At 41.0% G+C, this 23,884-nt stretch overlaps 2 protein-coding genes across 2 annotated transcripts; one reads left to right on the top strand and one right to left on the bottom strand.

Annotated features, from left to right (window-relative positions):
* Positions 1-3,407: 3,407 nt before the first annotated feature.
* lysmd2 (LysM, putative peptidoglycan-binding, domain containing 2) lies at positions 3,408-8,530 on the top strand. The gene is made up of 3 exons (XM_028401899.1): positions 3,408-3,863; positions 4,555-4,895; positions 7,827-8,530. Exons 1-3 carry the CDS (start codon positions 3,618-3,620, stop codon positions 7,876-7,878), a joined length of 639 nt encoding a protein of 212 aa, XP_028257700.1. The 5' UTR covers positions 3,408-3,617; the 3' UTR covers positions 7,879-8,530.
* Positions 8,531-8,627: 97 nt separating this feature from the next.
* On the bottom strand, positions 8,628-19,110 carry scg3 (secretogranin III). Its single transcript, XM_028401913.1, has 12 exons — positions 18,683-19,110; positions 18,136-18,188; positions 17,931-17,973; positions 17,558-17,773; positions 16,566-16,708; positions 15,962-16,120; positions 15,673-15,895; positions 15,228-15,344; positions 12,773-12,856; positions 12,306-12,416; positions 11,302-11,391; positions 8,628-9,403 (listed from the first exon to the last, which is right to left on the bottom strand). Exons 1-12 carry the CDS (start codon positions 18,783-18,785, stop codon positions 9,285-9,287), a joined length of 1,461 nt encoding a protein of 486 aa, XP_028257714.1. The 5' UTR covers positions 18,786-19,110; the 3' UTR covers positions 8,628-9,284.
* Positions 19,111-23,884: the final 4,774 nt, after the last annotated feature.

Raw genomic sequence — 23,884 nt, 5'->3', positions numbered from 1 at the left:
ATTCAATTCCCCTGCTGAAGCCCTCAGGGTTAGAGCTGACATGTTATGAGGACAATGAGGGCATTGACAGTGTCCTCCAAACACTGCCTCATACCTGACAGGGTTATGTAATAACTAAGAAACAGTGGGAAGAAATAAGCGATATCCGTGTGCATGTGTTTGATCTTACAAGTCTTTGAGCAGACAGTATGCAGCTGTTTGAAGAGTAAGATTTTATTGTAGGAAGTGATGCTGGATTGTTTTTTTCTCTGGGTCCATGGAAGAGTAGCTGTAATGAATAAAATGTCCTATTTGTCAGCTTTAACAGGAATAAGAGCCATCTCTGTTACAAGGCAGCTGCAGTCTAGTATTCCTTTTCCACTGCTCTGTGTTAAAAATAGTAAATTATCTCAGCCTCAAGCACATTGTGCTGAGTGAAACAATTCCTGTTTAATTTAGACATGTAAGAAAATACTGCACTATTATATGATATTGTTAATAATGACCCTAGTAATTTTTTATTTATTTTTTTGGGATAAAAACACCTGATTGTCTAAAATATGAAGATGCTTTATCAGCAGGATTGACTGCTGGTTTAGTTGCGCCATCTGCTGGTTGAAAATATGATGGTATTTGGTACAGCTGTAGTACCACATAATGTCGAGTAGGGGTCAGAAAACACTGACTTATAACGGGAAAAGATGCACGCACACATGTGATTTCATAGTAATCTATAGTGGAGCATGTGGATTGGATTTGGCAGTGATTATCAGATGTAAACAAGCTCAGATGGGCTTCACCGGCCTTCTTTATGTATTTTGAGCAGTAAAATAAACCTACATGGTGTCTAACTTCTTAGAGATGACAAACCTACAGAGTGATGTGATACCACACTGACTGCAATATCTTCCTTCCTTGTAGCTGCAGTTGGATCAGGAGACAGCTGGAGAGATTGTTGTCATGGTTACACCGTGACAGGTGATTCTTCTCCTTTTTTTTTATCTTGTCTTTTTGTTTCCTTTGTTTTTGACTGTAAAAAGAGAAAAAGAAGGGCGAGGCAGTGCAAAGGAAGTAACCTAATCCAAATTGCTATTGAACACAACAGATCAATGCTATTAGTGTCAAAGCAAAGATCCAGAAGATTCTGTGTGGGAAGCTGACAAAAGGAGAGCTCTTCCACCAAGAAAAAAAAAGCCTCCAGCCCACAAGTCCACAGTGTACATGGCTGCAATCCAGGAATGTGGATTTAAACTTATCTAACACCTGCCTTATTCGACTTCTTAAGTAGACCTGCAATGAATAAGACAAGACACCAACAAGCCTAAACTGTGGAGCAAATACCACATGAATAATGGACTGATGATCTGCAGTTCAATCTAAAAAGTGTCATCTCATATTGAGAACATCATGTATAATTAATGCATCAAGCTCCCTTTTCCTTGTCTTTGTACTCTTACGTAAGTTTAATGACCTGATTTCCATAAGAAAATGTCAGGCATTGATAATACTGCAGCATCATTTAAACCCAAGAGAGACTACCGTAATTGATTAAATGAATCATTCAGAGGTCATGAATCCACTTAATGCTTCCCACCATTCGGTTCTCAGTGAATTAGATACAATGGAGGTACATCCTGTGCGTCTTGAAGTAGCACCTGCAGCCTTTGTATACCTCTTCTCTTCCATTAACATTTGAATAATATTTGTACCATCAGCACTTGCACTGCCGGCACACATTTGTAAACTAACTAACACAAAAAGGACAAACAACTTTTGATAATTCACAGACAATCTGAATAAGCATGGGCCACAGACAGTGCACAGACGGCAGGGACAGGAGGCAGTGAAATTCTCCACCAGTGACCATTCAATAATGAATACATGATGAGAGGAGCACTGTCCTTGACACGTTTACAGATTGGCTATCACATAGCTGCAGTGTTTAACTGGGATTTATCTTGTTGTTCCTTTATGGTCTTTGATTTTCCAATCTGAAAATGATTAACTGACCTGCAGCAATCTCACAGGATAGAGAGTTTGCACGCAGGCAGCAGGTGAATATCTCATAATAATAACACAAGATAAACAGGTTTGCATCACAATGGAAAATTTGATTGCATGTTAAGCCTCAAAAACACTGGAAAAGGTTAAAGTGAAAGTTTCATTCAATTGGTGCAAACTAATTTGTTGCATATAAACCGATTCAGGTGATTTGTAACAAGTGTAACCTGAAGAAGACCTCCAATGAATTATGTCAAATGCCTTATTCCTTATAATGCAGGCAGTGTTCAGGCAGATAAAGTTGCTTGATTTTCATTAGCTTCACTGTCTCCATTGCCTTACTACCAATAAAGGAGAGTAAGTTGTGGATGGCGAAATGCAGATAAGAAAATTAGCCTGGTGTGTATAATTCCCTTTTTTTGGAGATAATGGAAAACATGCACGGTTAATAATGGGACTGTTAACCAGGTTTCTCCTGCAGACAGAACTAGCTCCACATGTCACATGCTGCCGTGTTTGGTGACAGAGACCTGCTGAATGTTTCCTCCCAATGTGAAAACATTACCTTGGTTTTTGTGTTGTGTGCACATCACATATACACATGGACAATTTTCAAATGTAGGTGTAGTGGAATCAGCTGCAGTCTGCCTTTAACTAGATATAAATATCTGCTTAAACTAACTTGATTACAGACAATTTAATTTGGTAAAATGCACCATGTACAAGTGAACTGAAGCAAATAAGACCTGATAACTTGGGATCACAATGTGATGATAAGGCCTCCTATTACCAAGTCTATTTCTTCACAGTGAACCTAATTATTCAGGGCATCTGAGGATATGAAGCCCAAACTTCAGAATTTAGGTATAAATGTGTTACCATATTTGACATAAACTGCCCTTGGTTGACTTTAAAGTGCTGTGAATGTCTGGCTTTTTTGCATGAGTAATTAATAGTTTTGTTATTTCTTGTTTCTATAGACAGGGGGCAGGTAGTTCAGTGCTAAAATGAGCTATTTTAGCTCACATAACGCTAGCTCAGGTACTATATACTATCATGTGTGTAGCTTCTATATTATTACTAGTACAAATCATACAGATCAGTAAATTCGTGTCGTTTATCTCCTAATTCATTTTAGTTGTAGCAGTAGTGATATGTTTTGTAAAAACTTAGCTAACGTGCCAGGAAGTTATTAACCGGAAGTTAGCAAATTTCTGTTACTGTCATAAAAATAAGGTGATTAACCAGGCCTGTGTAGTATCATTAGTCACAAGATATAAATAAAAGTTTTGCTTAGTGCATTTCAAGTATTTTTTGCTTCAAAATTTTTCATTCACCATTCGTAATTATCGCGTTAGTCTGTGAATTATTTTGAAAGCGTAACCGGAAATGGTATTATTGTTGTTCCTCTCTGACGTTCCGTACGTTACTACGTCAACGTAACGGATAGATGACAAAAGCCAGCAGTGAGGTGGTGGACCCCTAAACATGTCGCTTATCCCTGGGGTTGACGGGCTCAACATGACCCGGGATAGGAATCTTCCTGCCGCTTAAATCGGCGACTGACTTTACAGCAACAGGCCAACCGGAGCGTTAAAACAAACGGAGGCCACCGGGCTTTATTTATTCAAAAGAAGATGGCGGAGTTCTCACCCGTCCTGCCGATGCGGGATGGAGGAGGACGATTTGCCCAGCCCATCTTTCCTCGGTCCAGGTCCGGTTCCGAGTCAGAGAGCGAACTGTCCCAGAGTCTGGCTCGAACCAAGATCCGGTCGTACGGAAGCACAGCCAGCGTCACGGCCTCTCTGGGGGAGAAATACATAGAGCATCGGGTTACAGACAGTGATACCCTGCAAGGGATTGCTCTCAAGTACGGTGTCACGGTAAGGTTGTTCCTCAACCACGGGAGTGATAGTTTGTGATGGTTAGCTCAGCATTAAATTCTAATTGAAAGTGGGTATAATTCATTTCATCTGCAACGAGCCACCCACAGCATCGTGACAGGTCCATTGATTGAATGTTCATTGATATGACACCACAACACTGTTTGATTACCCTGGTTAACACAGGTGATGTAGGCTACTTAGAAACCTGAGTGATGTGGGCACCTGGTAGGCCTATACAGGAACTACTTCTAAGACTGTTTCCTCTTATGTACTTACTTCTCAAACTGAAGTAATACCATTTTGAGAAGTAATGCCAGAGCAAACAAAATGCGACACAGACATTATATTTTTCCTACGAATAAGTGTGCGATGGAGGACATATTCCAATAGAAGATTTCCAATCTTGTCTTTGAGCAGACAAAGCAGAAAAGTGAGTGAAAGTGAAGAGTTTGTCAATTAGTAACACGTTTGTGAAAATATTAGCACCAATATTTGCCCCACTGCTCCTCCCGCTTGTGGCAAGGAACAGACCTGATAAAAGAAAGTTCTCTATCCACTTAAATCTTTTCTTTTCTTGTTGACCTCTTGCCTGCAGTCAGTCACAAAGTTATATACGATTTCTAATGCAATGCAATCTTTATGATTGAATACCCTACATACCCTCAATGTCTTTTCTGCTGTCCCCCAGATGGAGCAAATTAAGAGAGCCAATAAGCTATTCAGCAACGACTGCATCTTCTTGAGACACAGCCTGAACATCCCTGTGGTGTCGGAGAAGCGCTTCATATTTAATGGACTGTCTTTGGAGTCTCCAGATGGGGACAGTGAAACCTCATGCCAGGAGGCAGATACACCCTGCGTTGTGACACAGGATATTGAGGGACCCTCGCCGCCCTCTTCCCCACCCCCTGAGGAATCCAAACCCCCTCAGCCAGAGGAGCTTTCAGCCAAAGACTTCTTACATAGACTGGACTTGCAAATTAAACAGTCAAAGCAGGCTGCACGCAGGCTGAAAGAAGAGGAAGTCAGGTGAGGTGTGCTGATGAGTGTGTTGATGAGCACAGGCTTTCAGACCAGACTGTGAAAACTCATGGTCAGCTGAAGCGGCCATGTTTTCCTTTGTCCCTCTTAGACTTCTATTTGTTGAGTATGGTATTCCTTGGTTTGATAGTGGTCAGGCATTATCATAATCTTAAACACAGTGCTGTATATTGAGTTAGCTGACAGGATACATTAAAGGTAGGGTAGGAGATTTTGAAAACTCAGAGTCAGCCAGAATTTGAAAGTAAACACACACCCCTTTCTCTCGGAGCTCACCCCGAAGCCACGCCTCCCAATCACATGGACGCGCATTACCTGAAGACGAGCTGTGGTCTGTGACTTTGGCCATCATGCACGTACCTCTCTGGTGCGTGCAGAGCAGGAAGAGAGTAACAACCAGCCAATACTCCACGCAGGGTCCACCCGGATGATTGGCTGATGTTTTTAGCGTTATATAGCTTCCACAAATGATTAATATTCTTCGTTTTAATGTGAAAAACTGCATCAGAATGAAATCTCCTACCCTACCTTTAATAGCGTGGGTCCCTCAGATCCAGCCTGCATGCACAGATGCCTGCACACCTTAGCTCCACTAGCAATACATTGGTGCCTCTTACACTGACTTATGTTCAAAACCTGCTCTGCTGAAAACATGTAAATAAGGTCCCAGAAGGTCCATCCATCTTTATTTAAACTATATGGTTTGCATTATTTAAATCCACACAGGTCCAACTGACACACCAGATATTTTGTGACACACATCCATCTGGGAAGTTGTTTTTAAAAATTTGGAAACTTGAAAACTTTTGACACCATATCACTATAATCCTCCATTGCACTAAAACAGTGCCTGTAGTGGCCACAGGCACACAACGCGTGGCCAGGCAAGCCTGCTGTGACACTTGCAGTGGGGTCATTTAGTTTGTGGAAATGTTTTTGCAGTGCAAGAATTAATGATAGAAATCAGGGTTCTGCTGTACCGGTTAGATGCCAGTCAGGTATTTAGCAGAAGACTGGGTTGCTGAATCAGGCCTGTGCATTCCTGCCTGACACTGCATGCTGAGACAGAGAACTCTCTCATCTGCTGCTTAGTAGTGAAGTAGTAGTGGAAGCCTGTCACACCCCCATTCATGGAAAAACAGACCTTGCTGGTCTTATGAGTTTGGTGAGGACTGAGTCACACTACTTATTTAGGTCTGACACACATACACAGTTTTTCCACTCCGGGCTCTATAAAGTGTTTTGCTCATATACCATTATTATGTTTATTATACCAATATATTTTCAGAATCATGATGTGGCCTTAGGATAACTCTCTCTATTATAGAATTTTATCTAACTGATGAGTCAGAGACATGAGATAGGGCTTTATGTCATCACAGCCATCTACTGATAATACAGTATCATAGTTAATTTGGCCACAGAATGATACAACAGGGTTAGCTGAATCATGTCAACCTTTTACTACCTAAATGAATCGAATAGCTGTTGTGTAAATGGTAATGTAAAGGTTCGCTCTCATCTCTTCGAACCTTCCTGCAAAATTTCCTACAAAGGTTGTAAACCTTTTATTTCCATCCTCTTATGTGTATAGATCTTCCTTATGTCTATTCTTAAATTCCAGGTTCTCAGGTTTTTTATCACTAACATACTGTTACCAACAGTTAATATATTGTCTGTCACAGTATGCCATTACATGCTTTTTTATGCAGTTAACACACAGCCCACACTATTTCTTGTTGTAATCATGTGCTAGTAGACTCGTTTTACAGCGATACAAGCCTTGATTGCACAAACCTTTTTTTACTTTAAATGTTTACCTACCACTGCAGGCAAAGCTAAGCTTTGTGCTAAGTCCTGTCTCTGACTCCAGCCACATAAAAGGGCTGGCCCGGAGCTGCATTGTGTTTAGACAAACAGAATGCACTTTACAGCGCAAACACAGACAGCATGCCTGCTTGAGGGGGAAGCAAACCACAAACAATTTAAGCCAAACATTTTTGTCCTTGTAAGTTTTTATTGTGTGTGATTACAAACTCCTGATATATTATACTATGCTGCAGTATGCTTCCTGGTTCAGAGACATCCTTCCGATTATTTAAAATGACTGTAATCATAATTTTATTGATTAAGCACTTTAAAGTAAATTTTAAAAGTAATTCAAATATTTAAATATCTAAGGATGATTTAGAAAAAAATGTAAAGACAGGTAGTAGCTAATCCTGTTTCGCAATCTATCTCAATTGTTTCTTGGACCATGACCTCACTGACGGCAGAAACATGTTTGTTGATAATGTCCTTTTATTGCTTGGCTTATATGTAAAAGATGAAGTAAAAAGAGTAGCATAATGTGAGATTGGGCAACTTCACTGTGTGCTTAAATAACTTTGGAAACTTAATTGGTTTTACATTTTACACAAGACTATATACTTCACTAAATATTTCAAAATATTGTCCCTTAAGATGCTTTTGTTCCAGTCAGGGAAATATTGGTGAAAATCTATTACCCTACACCAGCATTCTTTCTGCCTTATTGCCTTTAAATTTATGATGTGAATCCATCCTTTTCATTCTCTATCTTCCGGTTTGATTTTTCTATAATAAATGCGCTCATTAATGCAGCTACATGGCTTCCAAGAGGAATCTAATGAAAGGCTTTGTGATATCTGATATCTATTTCTGAAGAAGTGGTTGAAGTTGATTACAAAAATATTAAGCTCTTAATGCATGGTGGGATATTGGCGTTTTGTACTGACAGATGAGATGCTGCAGACTGAGAACAACACAGCTACGTGGTTAGCTTCATCCATTATTCACTTGCCCACCTAGACACTGTGAAGCAGATGGAGAGAGAGTGTGTGTCTGTGAGCACACAAATGGAATGCAACTTCACTAAATGTGTTTTTATGTCATTTGCAGGAGCAATGAAGATAACTACACGCCCCCCGCGACATCATACCAGGACATATAAATGACCAGTCAGTTTACCTGAAGCCGCTTCTTGGACACACACACACACACAAAGATACCACAACCTTACTGTTTTCTTTTCCTTTTTGTGTTTACCTAATCATGTGAAATGTGTCATGTTTTGCCTTTTTATTTATTGATAGGAGATGTAAATTATTATTGTTTTATACAGTTTTACCAGGCAACCTACAGCGGATATAAATAAGCACACGTGCCCATCCACTCATCATATGCTTGTGAAGCTGCTGTACAGAACCCACCTGCTGCATATGTTCACACACGTTGTCACACACATGGCGCTAAGCAATTCAAGAAGGATTAGCTTGTTAAGACTTGCTAACTGCCTCTGATGTTCTAAATCTCCACCTAGAATAGGCTCATTGGGAAGTGTATTCAGGCCTTCCTCATAAGTGTTTACCCCGGTATGAGCTCACATCCGAATCGGAGGCGGTGGGTGGACTCAAGCCTTCGAATATTTGCCTCATACAAGGTTTTTTGTTTTGTTTTTTCCTTTGGAAACAGAAGGGACTGCTCTATTTTTGAAGTGTGAATGCATTATTTATGTGTGTGGACAACTGTCTGTAACAGCAGTTTTATTGTGCTTTTAAGTTGTATTGTTTTTGTTTGGGGAGAATAAATATGTATTTAAGCCAGATGTGAACATCTTTTTTTTTTTTTTTTTTTTTACATAATGCAGGCTTGTTTGAGCATGTGCAAATGTGCCACCATCATCAGAGTTGAGTACACAGGTAAAGAAAAGGCAATGTTTTAATTGCTTTTACAACTTTAGGAAAAAAATCACAAATATTTACAGTTAAAAATACTTCTTAATCTGTTGCCTCTACAGAGATGGAACTCGATGAGACATGCAGAGAGAATTGATGATGATGTCAGATGTTGCCCCCTAGTGGGCTTCAGAGGAGTTACAGCAGAACAGATAGCACAAACTGACATGATTAAAAACAACAAATATATTTTCCAGTAAAATAAAAAGCAAAGAACACGTTACATACACACTGAGGGAGGAAAAAAGAAATATAACTGGCCAAGACAGGTAACATAATGAGTACAATTTGCTGCCAAAATATTATTGGACTCATGACAGAAGCTACAGCATCATACTCTCATAACATTCATTTCCCACTGGAATCAGGTTGGAGTAAATGCTAGAATCATGTTCGGTGAGTCTGTTACATAAAATAATCTGATTTATGACTAATGATTATTACTCTGCAATTTTTGCGTGCAAATAGAATCAGTTACATCTTGGGAATGTCAGAGGGTAAGCGAGTTCCCCTAAGCAGGTAGTTTTGAATACACAGTATATACTTTACCATGCCATGGAGAATAACTGTAAAGGGTCAGATTGAGTCCTGTGTTTTAGGGCCAGAGGTTGGATGATAAGTATTACAGGCTGCTGTAGATCCTCTTGATGGTGTCCCCTTCATCTTTGGCGATAATGCCCTTCTCGATGTACGAATCAACCTGCTGGTCCATGAAATCCTTCAGCTTGGACAGGTCATAATCTGGAGAGACAGGGATGGTAAATGATTCATAATCTGAGGCTCACACAGGAAAGGAAGATCACGAAGATCAGACATTAAACTCTGGAAGCAACGTGTCCTTAAGATGGGACACCCAAACAAGCTTCAGGGAGGATTAAGGTCAATGCATGTTTGTCTGTCTGAGGCTAAGAAGAAACCACAGTCTGAAGTGAGAATTTACCTGTTTTTGGAGCACAGTCTGTGATCACCTTGCTCTAAACAAGTCATTATCATTTGCACCATGAGGCTGCTATATTTAGAGATGACAGCCAGACCCAGAACATGTATTATCCATCACAATAACAAATGAGAGCAGGCAGCTGCAGCGCCACTTCATCTCAAGTCTGTCTCTCTGAATGATGTGGCAACAGAAGGATAGCGGGCATCCAAAAGTCCCACCTCTGCTGCTTCCTAATGACATCTCCAGAGGAAGAAATTTATTGCATTTCTTAGAGATACAGTTGCTGCTGATGGCAAGCATGACGTGCGTGAGGGATTAACAGAATGTGATTAGGCGCACCGCAGCGCTTCCTTCAATCTTGGCTGTGAGGAGACAAGATCCAAAACCAGGATGTCGCCTCTACGTCCATCTGCTCCTCTGGCTAATCTCTGTGGTGTGTAGGCGTAGATACACATACACCCATTATGACACACACATGGAGTCTGCTGAGATGGTCCTAATGGGTGCTTCTGGTAGAGTAAACACAATAAATGGCACGTCTCCCTCTCTGTTTCTATGACGCTGCTAAAAGGGCTTTTGTTCTCCTCCAGCTGTACACTAGCCAAAGACAGAAAGAGGATGGGAGCAGTGGAACAAGGTGTGTTAGAAATGTGGATCATTTACTGTCTGAGAGTTCCACTCTGGGAAAACTGGTTGTGTCTGTGTGTGAGTCTTTTCTTGTACCATTATCTGTCTGTGCCCTCTGCTCACTTCACTGACAGGCAGGCAGGCAGGGAGGCCCCTGTTGTCCAGGACAACCACTCCACACACTTGAATATTAATGAGGTGGTCTATATAGAGTGAGGTCAGAGATGAGCTCCCAACAAATAGTTCCCTGCTGCTCCTGGTCCTCAGCTTCCCTTTACTCTTCTTTATTTCTTCTGTGTTAAAGATGCTCACAAGAATCTGGGTCAAACTTTTCTTTTGTCTGGATTCACTTACTGGTAATCTTAGATTAGGTCAGGGGTAAATCTCACTGAGCTAGAAGTTTTTTTTTGTTTGCCTAAGACATCCTACTGAGATGATCACCAGTGGGTATATGGCCTGAATAGTGAGAACTCATTAACATTTCATTCTCCTCTGCTTAATTAAGCACCACTGGGGCATTGATTTTACACTGTGGAGAGCCCAACAGCAGGCTCCTGATAGATGAATATGCTGCTGCTGCTGTGTGTGTGTGTTTTTACAGTTTTCACAGCTCAGTTGCTGCAGTTAACTCTAGGTCATATGCTGCTTCTACTAGCAGTTACAGCATGGGTAAAAGCAGTGAAATACACACACACGTGCCACAAATGATGAGGAACAGGTAGGAGGGGATACATGAATACATTTTTGTTTCTGAACAAGGCAGCTGTAATCAAAAGTAATTAGGACAGGCTTATTAAGAAGCATCCATATTCATGAGATCTGGAGAGAAGCGTCTAGCATCCTGGTATCCCACACTCTTTTAAATTGCAAATAGAGGCTGACAAAAGGAGGCTTCAAATAGTCTGTTCTTTAGTGCGTCACCTCCCTGACCTGACACTGTTCAGTGAAGAGGAAGGGGTTTTTGCAATTGATGTTTTCTAAGAAGGGTCGATTTAATGGAAGCGTGAGTGTTATTCGGATCTGTTTGCGGTTTTTCTCGTCAATATTTCCCAGTAAAGGGAACATGTCTCACCATCTTTGCCTTCGTCTTTGTTGTGTTTTTTCAGCCACTCGATGTTCTTCCTGATGGCCTCCAGATAAGTCTCTGATTTTCCAGGCTGGCCTGAAAAGAGAGACAGAATGAGGGGGCTGAAAAGATGCTGTGACAAATGCTGTGACAAAAAAGTACTTGTTCTCTAATGCTCAGAAGAGACATGTTTTTCTCCAAAGAGTAAAACTTATTAATTATTTAACAGCACAGAAAATTCCTAAAGCAAAAACCTTGCTTCATTTTTTTGTATATCTGTAGCAGAGGAAACATAAAAGTCTGCTTTTTTAATTTATTAAACTACCAGTAGTGCTGCTGGGTTTAATAACGAGAAGGAAAAAAAAAAGATCTGCAGTTTCAGATTTAATGTTGTGACTGCTAAACCCCAGATTAAATGTGCCTGCCCTAAATTTTCATAAACATCGTGTTATGCAACTCAGCACGCACTCAGTGTTTCCTTCATTTCCTGATAAAAACGAATGTCCCAGTGGTAATCCCGCTCTATGTTTCAGTTTGATGTGCGCTTTTTATGCATCTGCGTGGATTAGATTGATGAGGGGGTACAGGGACACAGAATAATGGTCGCTGCGACAAGCTTTTCCCGCGAGTGATATTGGACTGGCCTAGTTCAGAGACATCAGGGACTTCATTATTATTGGCCCAGACTACACTGTGCTGTTGTTTATTTCCTGTCAGTGAGGCAGAGTGAAAGTATGATCAGCCATTTACTTCATCAAAGTGATGTGGTGGGAATTTGCTGTGTGGGTGAATTATGTGTTTATTTGAGACCTTTGTGAGGCACAAAACAAAAATATGAAAACATGATGCATCAAAAAAAGAACATACAAAAATGAGCTGTGCAGTTTACAAGGGATGATTGGTGATGGGCACAAATGTAATCTAAATGTTTACGCTATTTTATCAAATAAAAACAAAACTAAAAGCTAATCATGTTTCATTGGGTTATCAGGATTTCAGGGAAGACTGACTGGTCTCAGTTGACGGCTGCTCCTCCTTGGTTGAGTCCTTCAGGTTTTCGTATTCCTTCTGCATTTTGGCAGCTTCGGCTTTGGTGTTGTCATCTTCATCCATGTTTTTCCCTACAAACAAGCAAAGTATACATGCAGTACTATGAGCTGTTGCTCACAAGCTGGTAGAGATACCTACTGTAGCAGTACTATACACTTTTAACACAATATTCTGTATATTTTGTTTTTTTTTCCTGTATAAATGTGCAGTATAAAGATGTACTTTCATACAGAGTGATGTGTTCATGATTAATTCTTGGCTCTCTTTTCTCCTGCCCACTGCTACCCACTCAGGAAAATACACTGGCACAAAACTCAATAAACAATAAACCCAATAAACACAATATTTATATTATATATATTATTTAGTGCTGCTTCAAGCCATGGTTACAGACAATGTTTGAACAATCGCTTGTGAGTCTGTTTACCGTTGGGTCCGGTGAAGTCAGAAGGAACGAGAGACTTGCCCAGTTTGTTCTTGGTCTGCATGGCTATCATAGCATCCAGGTTCTCTGCAGGCGGGGGTGACACAGGGCAAACATTTACTTTAGATTTCATCAGCATCGTGTCGTCAGTTCATGCTGCAGGCGCTGAATGCAGGCTGACCCGACAGTGTTCTCGTGTGACTCAGAGCCTGATTATCATTACAAATAGGGTTTCATCTAATTAATGAAAATAAGATACAATTGTATAATGATAGGAAAGAGCATAAGCTTGTGTTTTTCCATCAACAGCCTATGTACATTAGAGATAACAAATTACACAAATATATAGTTTATTCTCCCTGGCTTCATTTGTTGTATACGCAAGACTAAAAAAAATAAATAAAAATGCTAAATTTAGACTAAACAGGACGACTCTTATTTGTAGAACTTGTTAAATAATCCTCAGTGTGTTATCACAACTATTAAAAGGGGTTAGATTATCATGTTTTCCCAAAGGGATTAGAACATGTAGAGAGACACAAACACATCATATGGCTAGTCCTGTCTGGATTAACAACAGGGCAAACATAATGTTGGAAAAATAAAGGTAGCAGATGTTCTGGACACACACACATCAGAGATCAGCTAAAATTACATCCTCTTTATCAAGATTGACCCCACAGTGTGACATTTAGAAGCACTATAACACTCTACAATGTCATAAAAGCAGCTGTAATGAGTGTCTTTTACTATATTGTTACTCATTATCTGTTTATAGTCCAGCCTTTAACTGTAGGTTATCAAAATAATAATAAAAAGCTGAGAAAATATGACTGCAGATTAAACCGGAGGAGCTGTGTGTTTATCTGGACATTAGATAAGAAGAAGAACAAAGAGAAGGCTCAAATTCATCATCGTAACCTTTCAGCTTCATCTCTGTCTTCACTCCAAACTCCTTCTTGTATTTCACGTTATCTAATCATCTCATTCTCCCTTTCACTTTCTACACCTCCCACCTGTAGCACAGTGGAAGCCCATTATTTCTTCCAGTCCCCCTGCCGACCCCCACCAACCCACCCACACACACACATTTCCTTCCCTTCCCCTGCATCTCTCTCTCCATCTTGAAGCCCTGCTTCACCCACAGGCAGATTAGAATTGACGGACAGCTGTGTGTATTCACTTGTGTACCTGGATGACTCATTGGAGCATCACAGCATGACAGGAGGCGGAGGTGGGGAGGAGGGGCATTCATGTGTTGCTAGGCGATGGTGGAATTCCACTCCATTATCCCCTTACAACGTATACTACTACAACATTAAACCAGTGGGGGTTGCCATGGAAACTCACATCTCGTGTAATGGTATAGGCTTGTTTTGTTCTGGAGAGTAACGTCAGCAGTGGTCAGTGGCTTTCCTCTAAGAGACAACAATGGCCAGCTGCTGCTGGGGGTCATGTGAAGGGGAATTGATTAATCCCTCTACAGCCTGCTTGGATGCACTTAAACACGTTGGTTGTTTTTGTTTGTATAACTTTTAACATTTTTTAACACCTTATCATGAGATTTGGAAAACATATGATGAGCTTGAAACACAACATTGTAATCATAATTATAATTTAATATATATATTTAATATAATCTAATTATTAGTGCTATTTTGTTCTTCTGGAACTAAATGTTATTTAAATAAGAAATGTTGTGCCTGGATTTCCCCAGCCTCTCTCACACACACAAACACACACACAGATGACAGCTGTCCCTTACAGGTGGGCTGACCTTACCACTAGCTACAGCTGTAATGACCAGCCATAAAAACAACAGCCTGGTCATACAGAGTGCCCCTGACACTAATATGTCTTCTTCAGGCTTCACACTTCACTGCATTGCCTGACAGCGAACATCAACCAGCACAAATAGACCAGGGACCGAGAAAGGCGAGTGCACTAGAGGATAATGCAAAGGCTCTTGCATTTATATATACAAGGATGTTTCTGGGTTGTTTGCAATTAATACTACAACTATATATATCTGTATATAAATGTATTGATTGTATTTAATGGCACTAAATAAACCTTACATTTCTCAGTCATCTTAATTCTATGCACTGATTTGAATATAAATGATGTTTATGCTCACTCCTTGCTAAAGCTTAGTTACCTAATATAGCAACACATCTGTTTTCAGTGAATTCATCCGAACTCTTTGGGCTTGCTAAGATATGATAGTAGCTGCTTCTGCTGCAAATGTAATCCATGCAAAAAAAAAAAAAGGTGGCGATTACTTTCTGATAGCCAAGAACAATGCAAGGCAGGGGGCAAGCTTGGTGCCACTAAGTGAGTCAGAGAATGTATCTGGCACCGGGTCCTTCATGAGTCACAGATATACATACAATGTGAGTTTAATACCTCACATTCAGGCACTGTATGCCTCAAACACATAGAGCTAATCATGTCTCACCCAGATAGGACACTCCCTCCTCTGGTGTAATGGTGCCGTATTTCACCATCATCTTCACGAAATCAATCAGCGTCTTCATGATGGTTATCAACGTCTCTCTTTCCTGAGTGTCTTGTTCTGTAACAGCATAGGGGAGGACAAATTCATTCCCAGAGTCTGGCAGTGGTAACTGGTTACCATGGTGTTACTGTTTCCACATAGTGTTTCACTACAGGGGTCAGGGTGACTGGATTATAAATAATTAGTCCTCTCTGTGTGAGCGTGTCTGAGCGGGATGTGAAGGGTAACCAAAGGTAGACAACAGCAATGACTCATGTTTGAGAACCATATCGCCATGACAACGGCTATCTCATCCTGTTGTCGATCTAAAGATCTGATATCTTTGGATTTAAATGGCTGCGGCTCGGATGGAAAATGTCACAGTGACCTCGGTGTGTGTTCGTACCTGAGTCGAGGCTTCTGAGGAGACGGTAGAAGTTTGGGAAGTACTGCAGGTCCTGGAGCCCATCTCGAGGGCTCACCTCATTGCCCCCCTCTGTGTCCTTGTCCCAGGTGTTGCCTGCAGTGTCTTCGACATCCCTATCAGTCTCGTCCCCTGTCTCGTCATCATCTTCCTCTTCGTCCTCCTCGTCATCACTGTAGCGCCGCCTGAGTGGCTCCCATGAGTCCTGGAAAGAAATTTTTTGTTGTTATTTTGGTCGGCTCCATCATTGCATCATTTATCATTGTCTTACCGTGTTTGTGTCCGAACCCTGGTCGTCCTGCTCTCCTCTGGTTTGTTGGTCATTGCTCTCAACGTCCTCAATTTCATTGTTTTTAGCATTTTTGGTGATGAGATCCTGGAGAGCCTCAGCCACCTGGTACTCTAGAGTATCTGCCTGATTTTCTGTGATCTGAAGACAAAGAGATGGATCAGGATCAAATGTGTGTGCTGCAAGACGTGATGGAACAACGTGTCCTGTTCTTTTGCATAACTGACAGAATGGGATGATAACCAACCATATTACAATATAACATATGTGATTGAAGGATGCATAGCAGTGTAAACACTTGACTTGAATTCACTTTTTTAAAACTCTTTAAAAGCTTTATTGTTGTTTTTCTGGTGAGGACGGGCTGGTCTACAAACTTCTATGTACCACATATTGATCAGAGTGCAAGCGCTCTATCTGAGTGAGCAATTAGAGCACTGCAACACTGCTTATTGAGTGTGAAAAAAGTAATTCACAGCTGAGAGGAGCTCCCAATGAGGAAACAGAGAGACACAGAGAGAGAGATCCTGTTGAGAGAATACCATGCAGCATGCTGGGATGAAATGAATGCCGCGCTGCAACTTACCAGCCCCAGTTTAAGCAGCTTGGAGACGATTCTGTCAAAGACTCCTCTGTCGTCTTCCTCGTAGATCTTGTTGGCAATCTTCTGGACGATGTCTTCAGCCGTCAGTGGAGTGCCATCCACCTGACGGAAGCTCTCAGTATCATCTAAAAAAAGAACACGGCATTTATTTTTCATCTTTATGACCAGTACACACTGTCACACATTCACCTCTACTCTTTCTCTGTATGTTTATGAGCTGAAAATAAAGCATTTCTTTATTAGACACCTCTGCATTACTAAGAAAGTGTACAACATCTTCACACTTACATAACAACCTGCTTTCCAAGGCCCAAATGCACAAAAAAAGCTGTGCCAGAGATTTTTTTTTTGCCTGCACAGGCAGATTGAATCATCAGAGATGCACTTCACCTCCAAACAGTGGTCCTATTTTTGCCTCACTCTACTGTTGAAAACCAGAAATTTAATCTAAACTGCGCTTGCCAAATTTAGACGCAGCGTAATGTGAAGAGCTGCTTGTCATTGCCGGACTGACCGCATGAATCGATGACGTGCGGCACTCAGTGCTTTGTGTGCAAGTCGCCTCGCCTCACAGAATGCTTTATGCTGAAGATTCAAATTACACGCTAACAAACTGAAAAGGCAATTAATTCAAGGACTGGGTCAAATAGAGCTTTAAATGTTTATTTGTATTTGACTGATATGAAGCTGTGCCTCCTGTGAAAAGATAAAAGTGAAGCTGAGTTCTCACTTTTGCGGAGCCAGAGGATAATCTTTCTCTCCTCCCTTCACGTGTTCTGCTTTGACTCCGTCTATCTGTGTCTGCTTATCCCCTTCAACCACACACGTGTCTTCTCTGCCTTCTCTCTCTCTTAAAATGTCCGCCTGGTTGCTTGCCAGTGACTGAGACGAGGCATAAGGCCAGCCCTAGGGTGATGGGGTCAAAGGTCACCAAGGAGGGAGTGCATGGTGGCGATTCATACCCCGATACTTACCATAGTCCATGCCGTTTTTGGTGGAATCGTAATCCTCAACGAGACGTCGGCTCTTGGTGGAATCGGATTCATCAGGGACGTACTGGTCCTTCTTCTTAACGGGCACCTCAGCGGCCTCCTTTGGTTTCTGGCCATCGGCCAGTGACTTGAGCATCGTGAAATCATCGTGGTCCTGCTCTGACTCGGCGTCCTTGGAGGCGGTGGGAAGTTTGCTCTCTGTCAGGCCACAAAAAACAAGAGACACACAAACACTGAGGACGAGCTCATCTCTGATTTCTGATGAAGTCTCTTTTACTGGAAATGCTGCAACATGAATCCACTCAGCAAGCGGACATTAAGTCATTCATTGATTGGCCATGAGGTTTCTTCTTACCAGCTGACTGAACTGCAGCCTTCACACTGTCTGCCTCAGCAATCTGGGGGAGATGACAAATATTAAACAAAATTTCCACTCAGGATATTAGCTCTGATTAATACTGTTTGCTGGGTTATTAAGGAGGTTGTTTGACAAGTGGCCATAAAGCACATGTGTCCGGATATTGGAAGGGAAAAAAATCATCCATGAGGCATGAGTTTACCTGCTCTTGTAGGGGTCTCTCTTCTGTCAGCTGTCTATTATACACACTCTTATCTGCAACAGAAAGAAATAATATTGCCATTTATTGGACTGGTGAAACTTTCTTGTCATTTAACTTTCATGAAATGTGATGTGATGTGTCTCTGCTCTCTCAACTCCCCACCGCAGAGGCCGAGCTTAATCGGATTATCAAACAAAAGATTAAACTGCAGCGAAAATAGACCTCAAGCGGCCTTAACCACAAAACCAGGCGTCGGTAGAAACACCAGCGGTCACACTGCTGAGCCTGACCGCAACTTTAAGAGCTCTGATTTTTGTTCTGTATTACAAGTCAACAGGTTCATATCAGAATTCAAACTGGAGCTCCTCAAACAACATACAAATATAGAAAACATGCATAAATTGCTATTATTTATTTGTACATTTTAGGTGGTAAATAAGGAGATATTTATTGCTTTATTCTAGCCTACTTTGTGGGATTCTTCTGCTCTAAATTCTCTATAGTAGTGTTGCAATACAACAAGCGCGCCACAGTTCATTTTACTCACCATCCGTGGAGGCTGTAGGTGTGGGAAAGGCAGATATCTGATTCACTACATTCAGGGTTAGAAGCTGGAAAAGGACAAAAAGGCCAATATATCTTGACGCCATGCTGCACTGAGCTGTCTCTCTCAGGATGAGAGGTTCCTCCGGGCTGCCTTTCTGGTCTTCGCTCCCTGCTTCTGAGGAAAGGTGCTGAACGCGTGGACAGCTCCGACCGCCGGCCAATGGTGCTGAAACTGCCGCGGAGGAACGGCTTCCCAGGGCACCCGCTCTGTCAGACGCACCGGGCGGGGAGGGGCAGGCTGCAAATCTCCGCTGTACTCTGGAGCTGTTGACGAGCTGCAGTGCTGAAACCAGGTCACCTCCCTATTATTATAACCAGATAAGCAGAGAGGCTCTTCAAGCCCCGTGTGAGCTACAGCATCACCGTACCAGAGCAGTAATACAGCCCGCTCCAACAAGTCCTGCCCCCTTCTGTCTTTACAGAGGAGGAGGAGGAGGGAGGAAGAGGAGGTGAACACTGCAAAAAGTGTTCAAAAACTCTGCAGCAGTCATAGATTATTATTTCTTCATTTATAATTTGGGCAAAACTACATTTATTAGAACAGTCAAAAGATTTTGTAGAAACATTTTTGAGAGGACATTTTCCAACTTTCATTTTACTCATGTTCTGCTAAAAAATCTGAAAAACAAGATATTGTGCTAGAAGGATTGAAATATTTTTAAATGTTAAGTGTTCATCTGTTAATCCACGACAGTAGGGATTTGCAGAAAACTGAACAAAATGCTGAGCCGAACATTTTTTGCAGCGTTTTAGCAAGAGAAAAAAACGCCCATTTCGTGCGTCACAACAACCTGCGTCATGGTTGTAGATCTTCCTGGCCGGTCAATAGCAACCAATATTAAAAGAGCAATTAAACACATAAAGGGAAGATATATTATGTCAGTTTTATGACTGCTTTGCTTTCACAAGCTCATTTCATGTTGCTCATTAGGCTTACAGTGGAGGGTTCAGCCCCCAGAGTGAAGCTCAACACAAAGTTAAGTGGTTTGATGATTGTCCCCTTAAACATGTTTTTCTTAAACAATAAGGTGAACTCAGATGGTGGAAAATTAATATTTAATCTTTCACTCCTCCACAGCAGGCTGTCTGGATGCAACAAGCAAGTCATTAGTGGCATTAATGATTTGGATAATGTGGCATGTCAGTGATAATCCTCTGCTTTATGAAGGCTTTGTGGGAGATTAAACTGCATCCTCCTCGATAATTGGACAATTGGACACCATTTATGTTTCTTTGTCATTTTTATAAATTGTAGAAATGTATTTGAAAGCATTTATTTTCTTCTTTGGCTGGAGCTGGTTATGTTATTATCTTCTCAGGTTACAGTTCAGCTTGTTTTATCTACATTATAAACAGCAATACACCCTGGAGATATGGGCACATTGGACATCATTAAATATTAAACATAAGGGCCCAGCATAGGAAATGAAATCTATTTAAAAAATCTAAAGCAGTTTAAATCCTCTGGCCTCATAAATGATCTCATTTTCTTTTGCCTCTCATTATGCTGCTCAACACAGCATGGATGCCTTGAAATCGCAGCGCCCTGTGCAGTGCAGGATGGGATGTTTGCCACCCTCTGTGGGATGGATGTACTTCCTGTCCTCTGCCTGCCTCAGCAGTCTGAAAGCAGGAGCGCTGCCAACAGCAGACTCGTCAGACACTCAGTCCAGAACAGAACAGCAAAGGACACCTTCAAAAAAAAATATATATCATGTGACCATCCAGATATGAGAAGATTCACAGGAAGAGTTTTAGATTAGATTCACTTTGTTTAACACCAATTCCTTAAATGGGATCTCCTACTGATCTTTTTCCGTTTGTTTCCATGTGCAAAAAGTTGTACACTACTGACACCTTGTGTACAGTAGGTGTAATTGTATTCACATTTTCTGGATTTCTCTGTCTTCATACCTTTAATATAAACAATACCTGTTGTTAATGTAGTCAGTATACTGACACCATTTGATTGAGAGTAGAACACGTTGATGTGCTGTAGAAGACTATTAAAAAGTAAATTACAATTTATGTTATAATACACATACGTATTAATGTAAATAATCCATAGGCAATGTGCGCACCAACTCAGCAGGTGGCGCTATTGTACTTTAACACCAGTCGCTACCTGTCGAGAATTTAGAAGAAGAAGAAGATGAAGAAGAAGAAGAAGAAGAAGAAGAAGAAGAAGGTGTTGATGGATGAGATGCACTACAGGAAGTTCGTCACTTTGGGTTTTTAATCTGTGGACATGTTATAATCCTCCGCCTCCAGCCTCCACGGTGTCACCAACCTGTTCACCACCTGCACGTTTCATCCCAGCAAAGAAAGTGAGCTGCATTTTGTTTGCTTACCCTAAATGTTACATTAAGTCCTCTATTGTCTTGTGTAAGCAAAGTTATTATGTTGCTCTCATTATGTCAGTGTTTTAGTCAGTAATACCTTTAAATTAATATGACAGATTGAAGGGTTATATGACTAAAACAGCCATGTTAAATACAGGTAAATGAAGCTGTAGAATATATATGACTCAAAGTGAGGTTAATCAGTTTATTGTTTTTATTGTAAATTTTATAAGAGACACAGAAGTGCTGATCATCTGTTACAATCAAAGTCAGAGCCTTGACCAGGACCTTAAGGGGGGGGGGACCCAACACTTTACAGGACAAACAGGCAGGATACAGATGATTGTTCTTAGTTTTGTATTTGTTTATATTAATGCTACAGAGAGAAGCACAAAACTATAGTGAGAGAGGAAAATGAGAGTTGGCCTGTGAAGGGGGTGCTTAGTAGATGCTCCAGCAGCGGAGCCTGATGGTTAGTCGAGCCGGCTCCAGCTGTGGTTTTAACCAAACCTGCAGAATGACTGTTGGCCTGGTACTCTATGGTTCAGACTAACTGTAAGCTTTGTCACACAGGAGTTGAAGTTGAATCAAGTTGAAAATAAGGACAAAATATATTAAAATATTATGCCATAAAGAAATATATTTATGTTTTTTTCCCAGTGTGGTTTGGAGAAACTTGACTTTCACAGTTATAACCTCAACCACATCCATTTTTGTGGGTTGAACTGCCAGGCCTTATCATCTGTGGCAAGCCTCAATAGTACTCTCTGAAATCCATGCAGCCAGTCTCTAAACCGTACGCTGTTGGAAAAGACATGTTGTCTCAGTGTAACTAGTTTGACTTTATGACACAGTTCCCTCGTATGTAAAATCAAAGCTGGTATAATTATAGACTAAAATATCTTGCAAACAGATCATGTTTATTTTATTTTGTATCCAGAGTTTCTTCTCTTATCACAGCCACAAATGTCAGTGACCCAATATCAAATCTTTTTGAAAGCATTTGTTATGTTGACAGTTGATTTTCATGCTTGTGACCTGCTTGACCTGATCAGCCAGCTGTGATCTGGAATAAGTAAAGCTGCGTGAACTGTTTCTGCTGGTTTTGTGTGTACACTCTGAGTGTGTGTTTGGGCGGAGAGAGGTGATGAGGCGGACTATTGCCATGTTGTTTATTCGTCTCTTTGTGCTGTTTGTAAATGCCCTCTGACTCCCTTTTTGCCACTGTCTCGACACTTTCTCTTGGGAGCAAGGCATAGATGGAAGCTTGAATTTTCTCTTTATGTGTCAGACCTGGGGGAAAACTTCAAAGATTGTCCATGGTTGGTGCTTTTGATGTGTCATCTATTTGCAGCCTTCTTCAAATCGTGTACAGAGAAAAGCCTGTGGATGTTTGGGACAAACAGCTGATTGTGAGGAGATGAATAATTCTCCTTCTCAGATTGCTATCTGTGGTCAGCAGGCCTGTGTAAATAGCTCCCGTCTGAAGCGCCGTCTTTGTCTCATTTGAGCAGCAGCCTCGATAGAGAAAACAGTAAAAAAATCCAGCTGATAATTTTGATATAAGAATCATAGCTTTGTTGGTGTGTGACAGGCAGCTGCCTCAGTCAGGTGTCAATCCATGTACGGGCCACTAGAGGTCTCCTTCTGTCCACTTTTATTTCCACTGCAGAGATAATGTAAGTGACTTTGCCAAATTGTTGTTTATAATTAGCCTTTTTTTCAGCTGTACCACCTTCAGGCACTTTCAGTAAATGAGCTGCTAGCTCCCTGTGTTCCCTAAGATCAGTTTTGAACGATCACATGTTCTGCGGTAGAGATCGAGCATGTGACCTTTGCCAGCAGTGTTGTCAACAGATGGGCCTCTCTTTCACCAACTTACAGTACATTATGATGCTGCCAACTTCTTCTTTGTCCTCTCGTTTTTATAGGGGCGCTGCTTTGGAAGTTCATTAAGCTACTCTGCATTTCTTAGTCCTCAGGAGTGTGAGTTTGTTTAAATGCTCTTCTAAATACCATCTGAAGTTTCCCTTCTTGAGTGAGGAAATATTTGATTAGACATTTTTTATATACACAATGCTTTCTGTAGCTCTGAGGAACTTTGTCAAGTCTGAGAAAATTACCCCTAATGATGTCTCTGTGGTTATTTTTGTCTGAGCCCGTAGACTTTCTTACAGACTTGAAGCATGGAATGTATGTGGGCAGGCTGGTATATGGTATAAAAATAGATAAGGATATTTATGTAGCTTAGGTTTACTATTCATATGTTGAAACAGAAACGAAGTATGAACACTGATTAATAAATGGCCACTTCAAGATCCAAATGTTGAAGTCTAAATGTGTCCTAATGTCTCATCTACACACTGACATTGACATAAGTGTGAGACTGCAGACACTTGTAGAGTAAAGATCCAGCAACCAGCTTGCCTTAAAACCTGCAATATAAGCTCTGTTATCACAGCTTGATGTGGGCAGCAGGCCTCCAGTCCTCACTGATGTGCGATGACTGAAGGATAGAGTGTCGTAATAAGATGTGTGGATAACAAGCTTTTAATCTTAGAGATCTACAGTCATTTATACGTTGATTGTTTCATTCTTTCACTACCTGTCTGTTTATTTAATCATTAAATTGGACTGAGGGCAGACTAGGTGCTTTTGACCCCATCCTGTGGTAGAAAGTGGTATTACACTTGCACATGTATTTTTCACATCATGGCTGTTGACATCATGAATAAACGTGTGTTGCTAAAACTACACAAAAAATTAATGTTAATAATCTATGAACTTTAATAGAGTTAGTA

This window comes from Parambassis ranga, chromosome 3, assembly GCF_900634625.1.
Source record: "Parambassis ranga chromosome 3, fParRan2.1, whole genome shotgun sequence".
In the NCBI taxonomy this organism is placed as follows: Eukaryota; Metazoa; Chordata; class Actinopteri; family Ambassidae; genus Parambassis; species Parambassis ranga.
The sequence above is the reverse complement of the archived record's forward strand: the minus strand, read 5'-3'. Positions and strand labels throughout refer to the sequence as shown.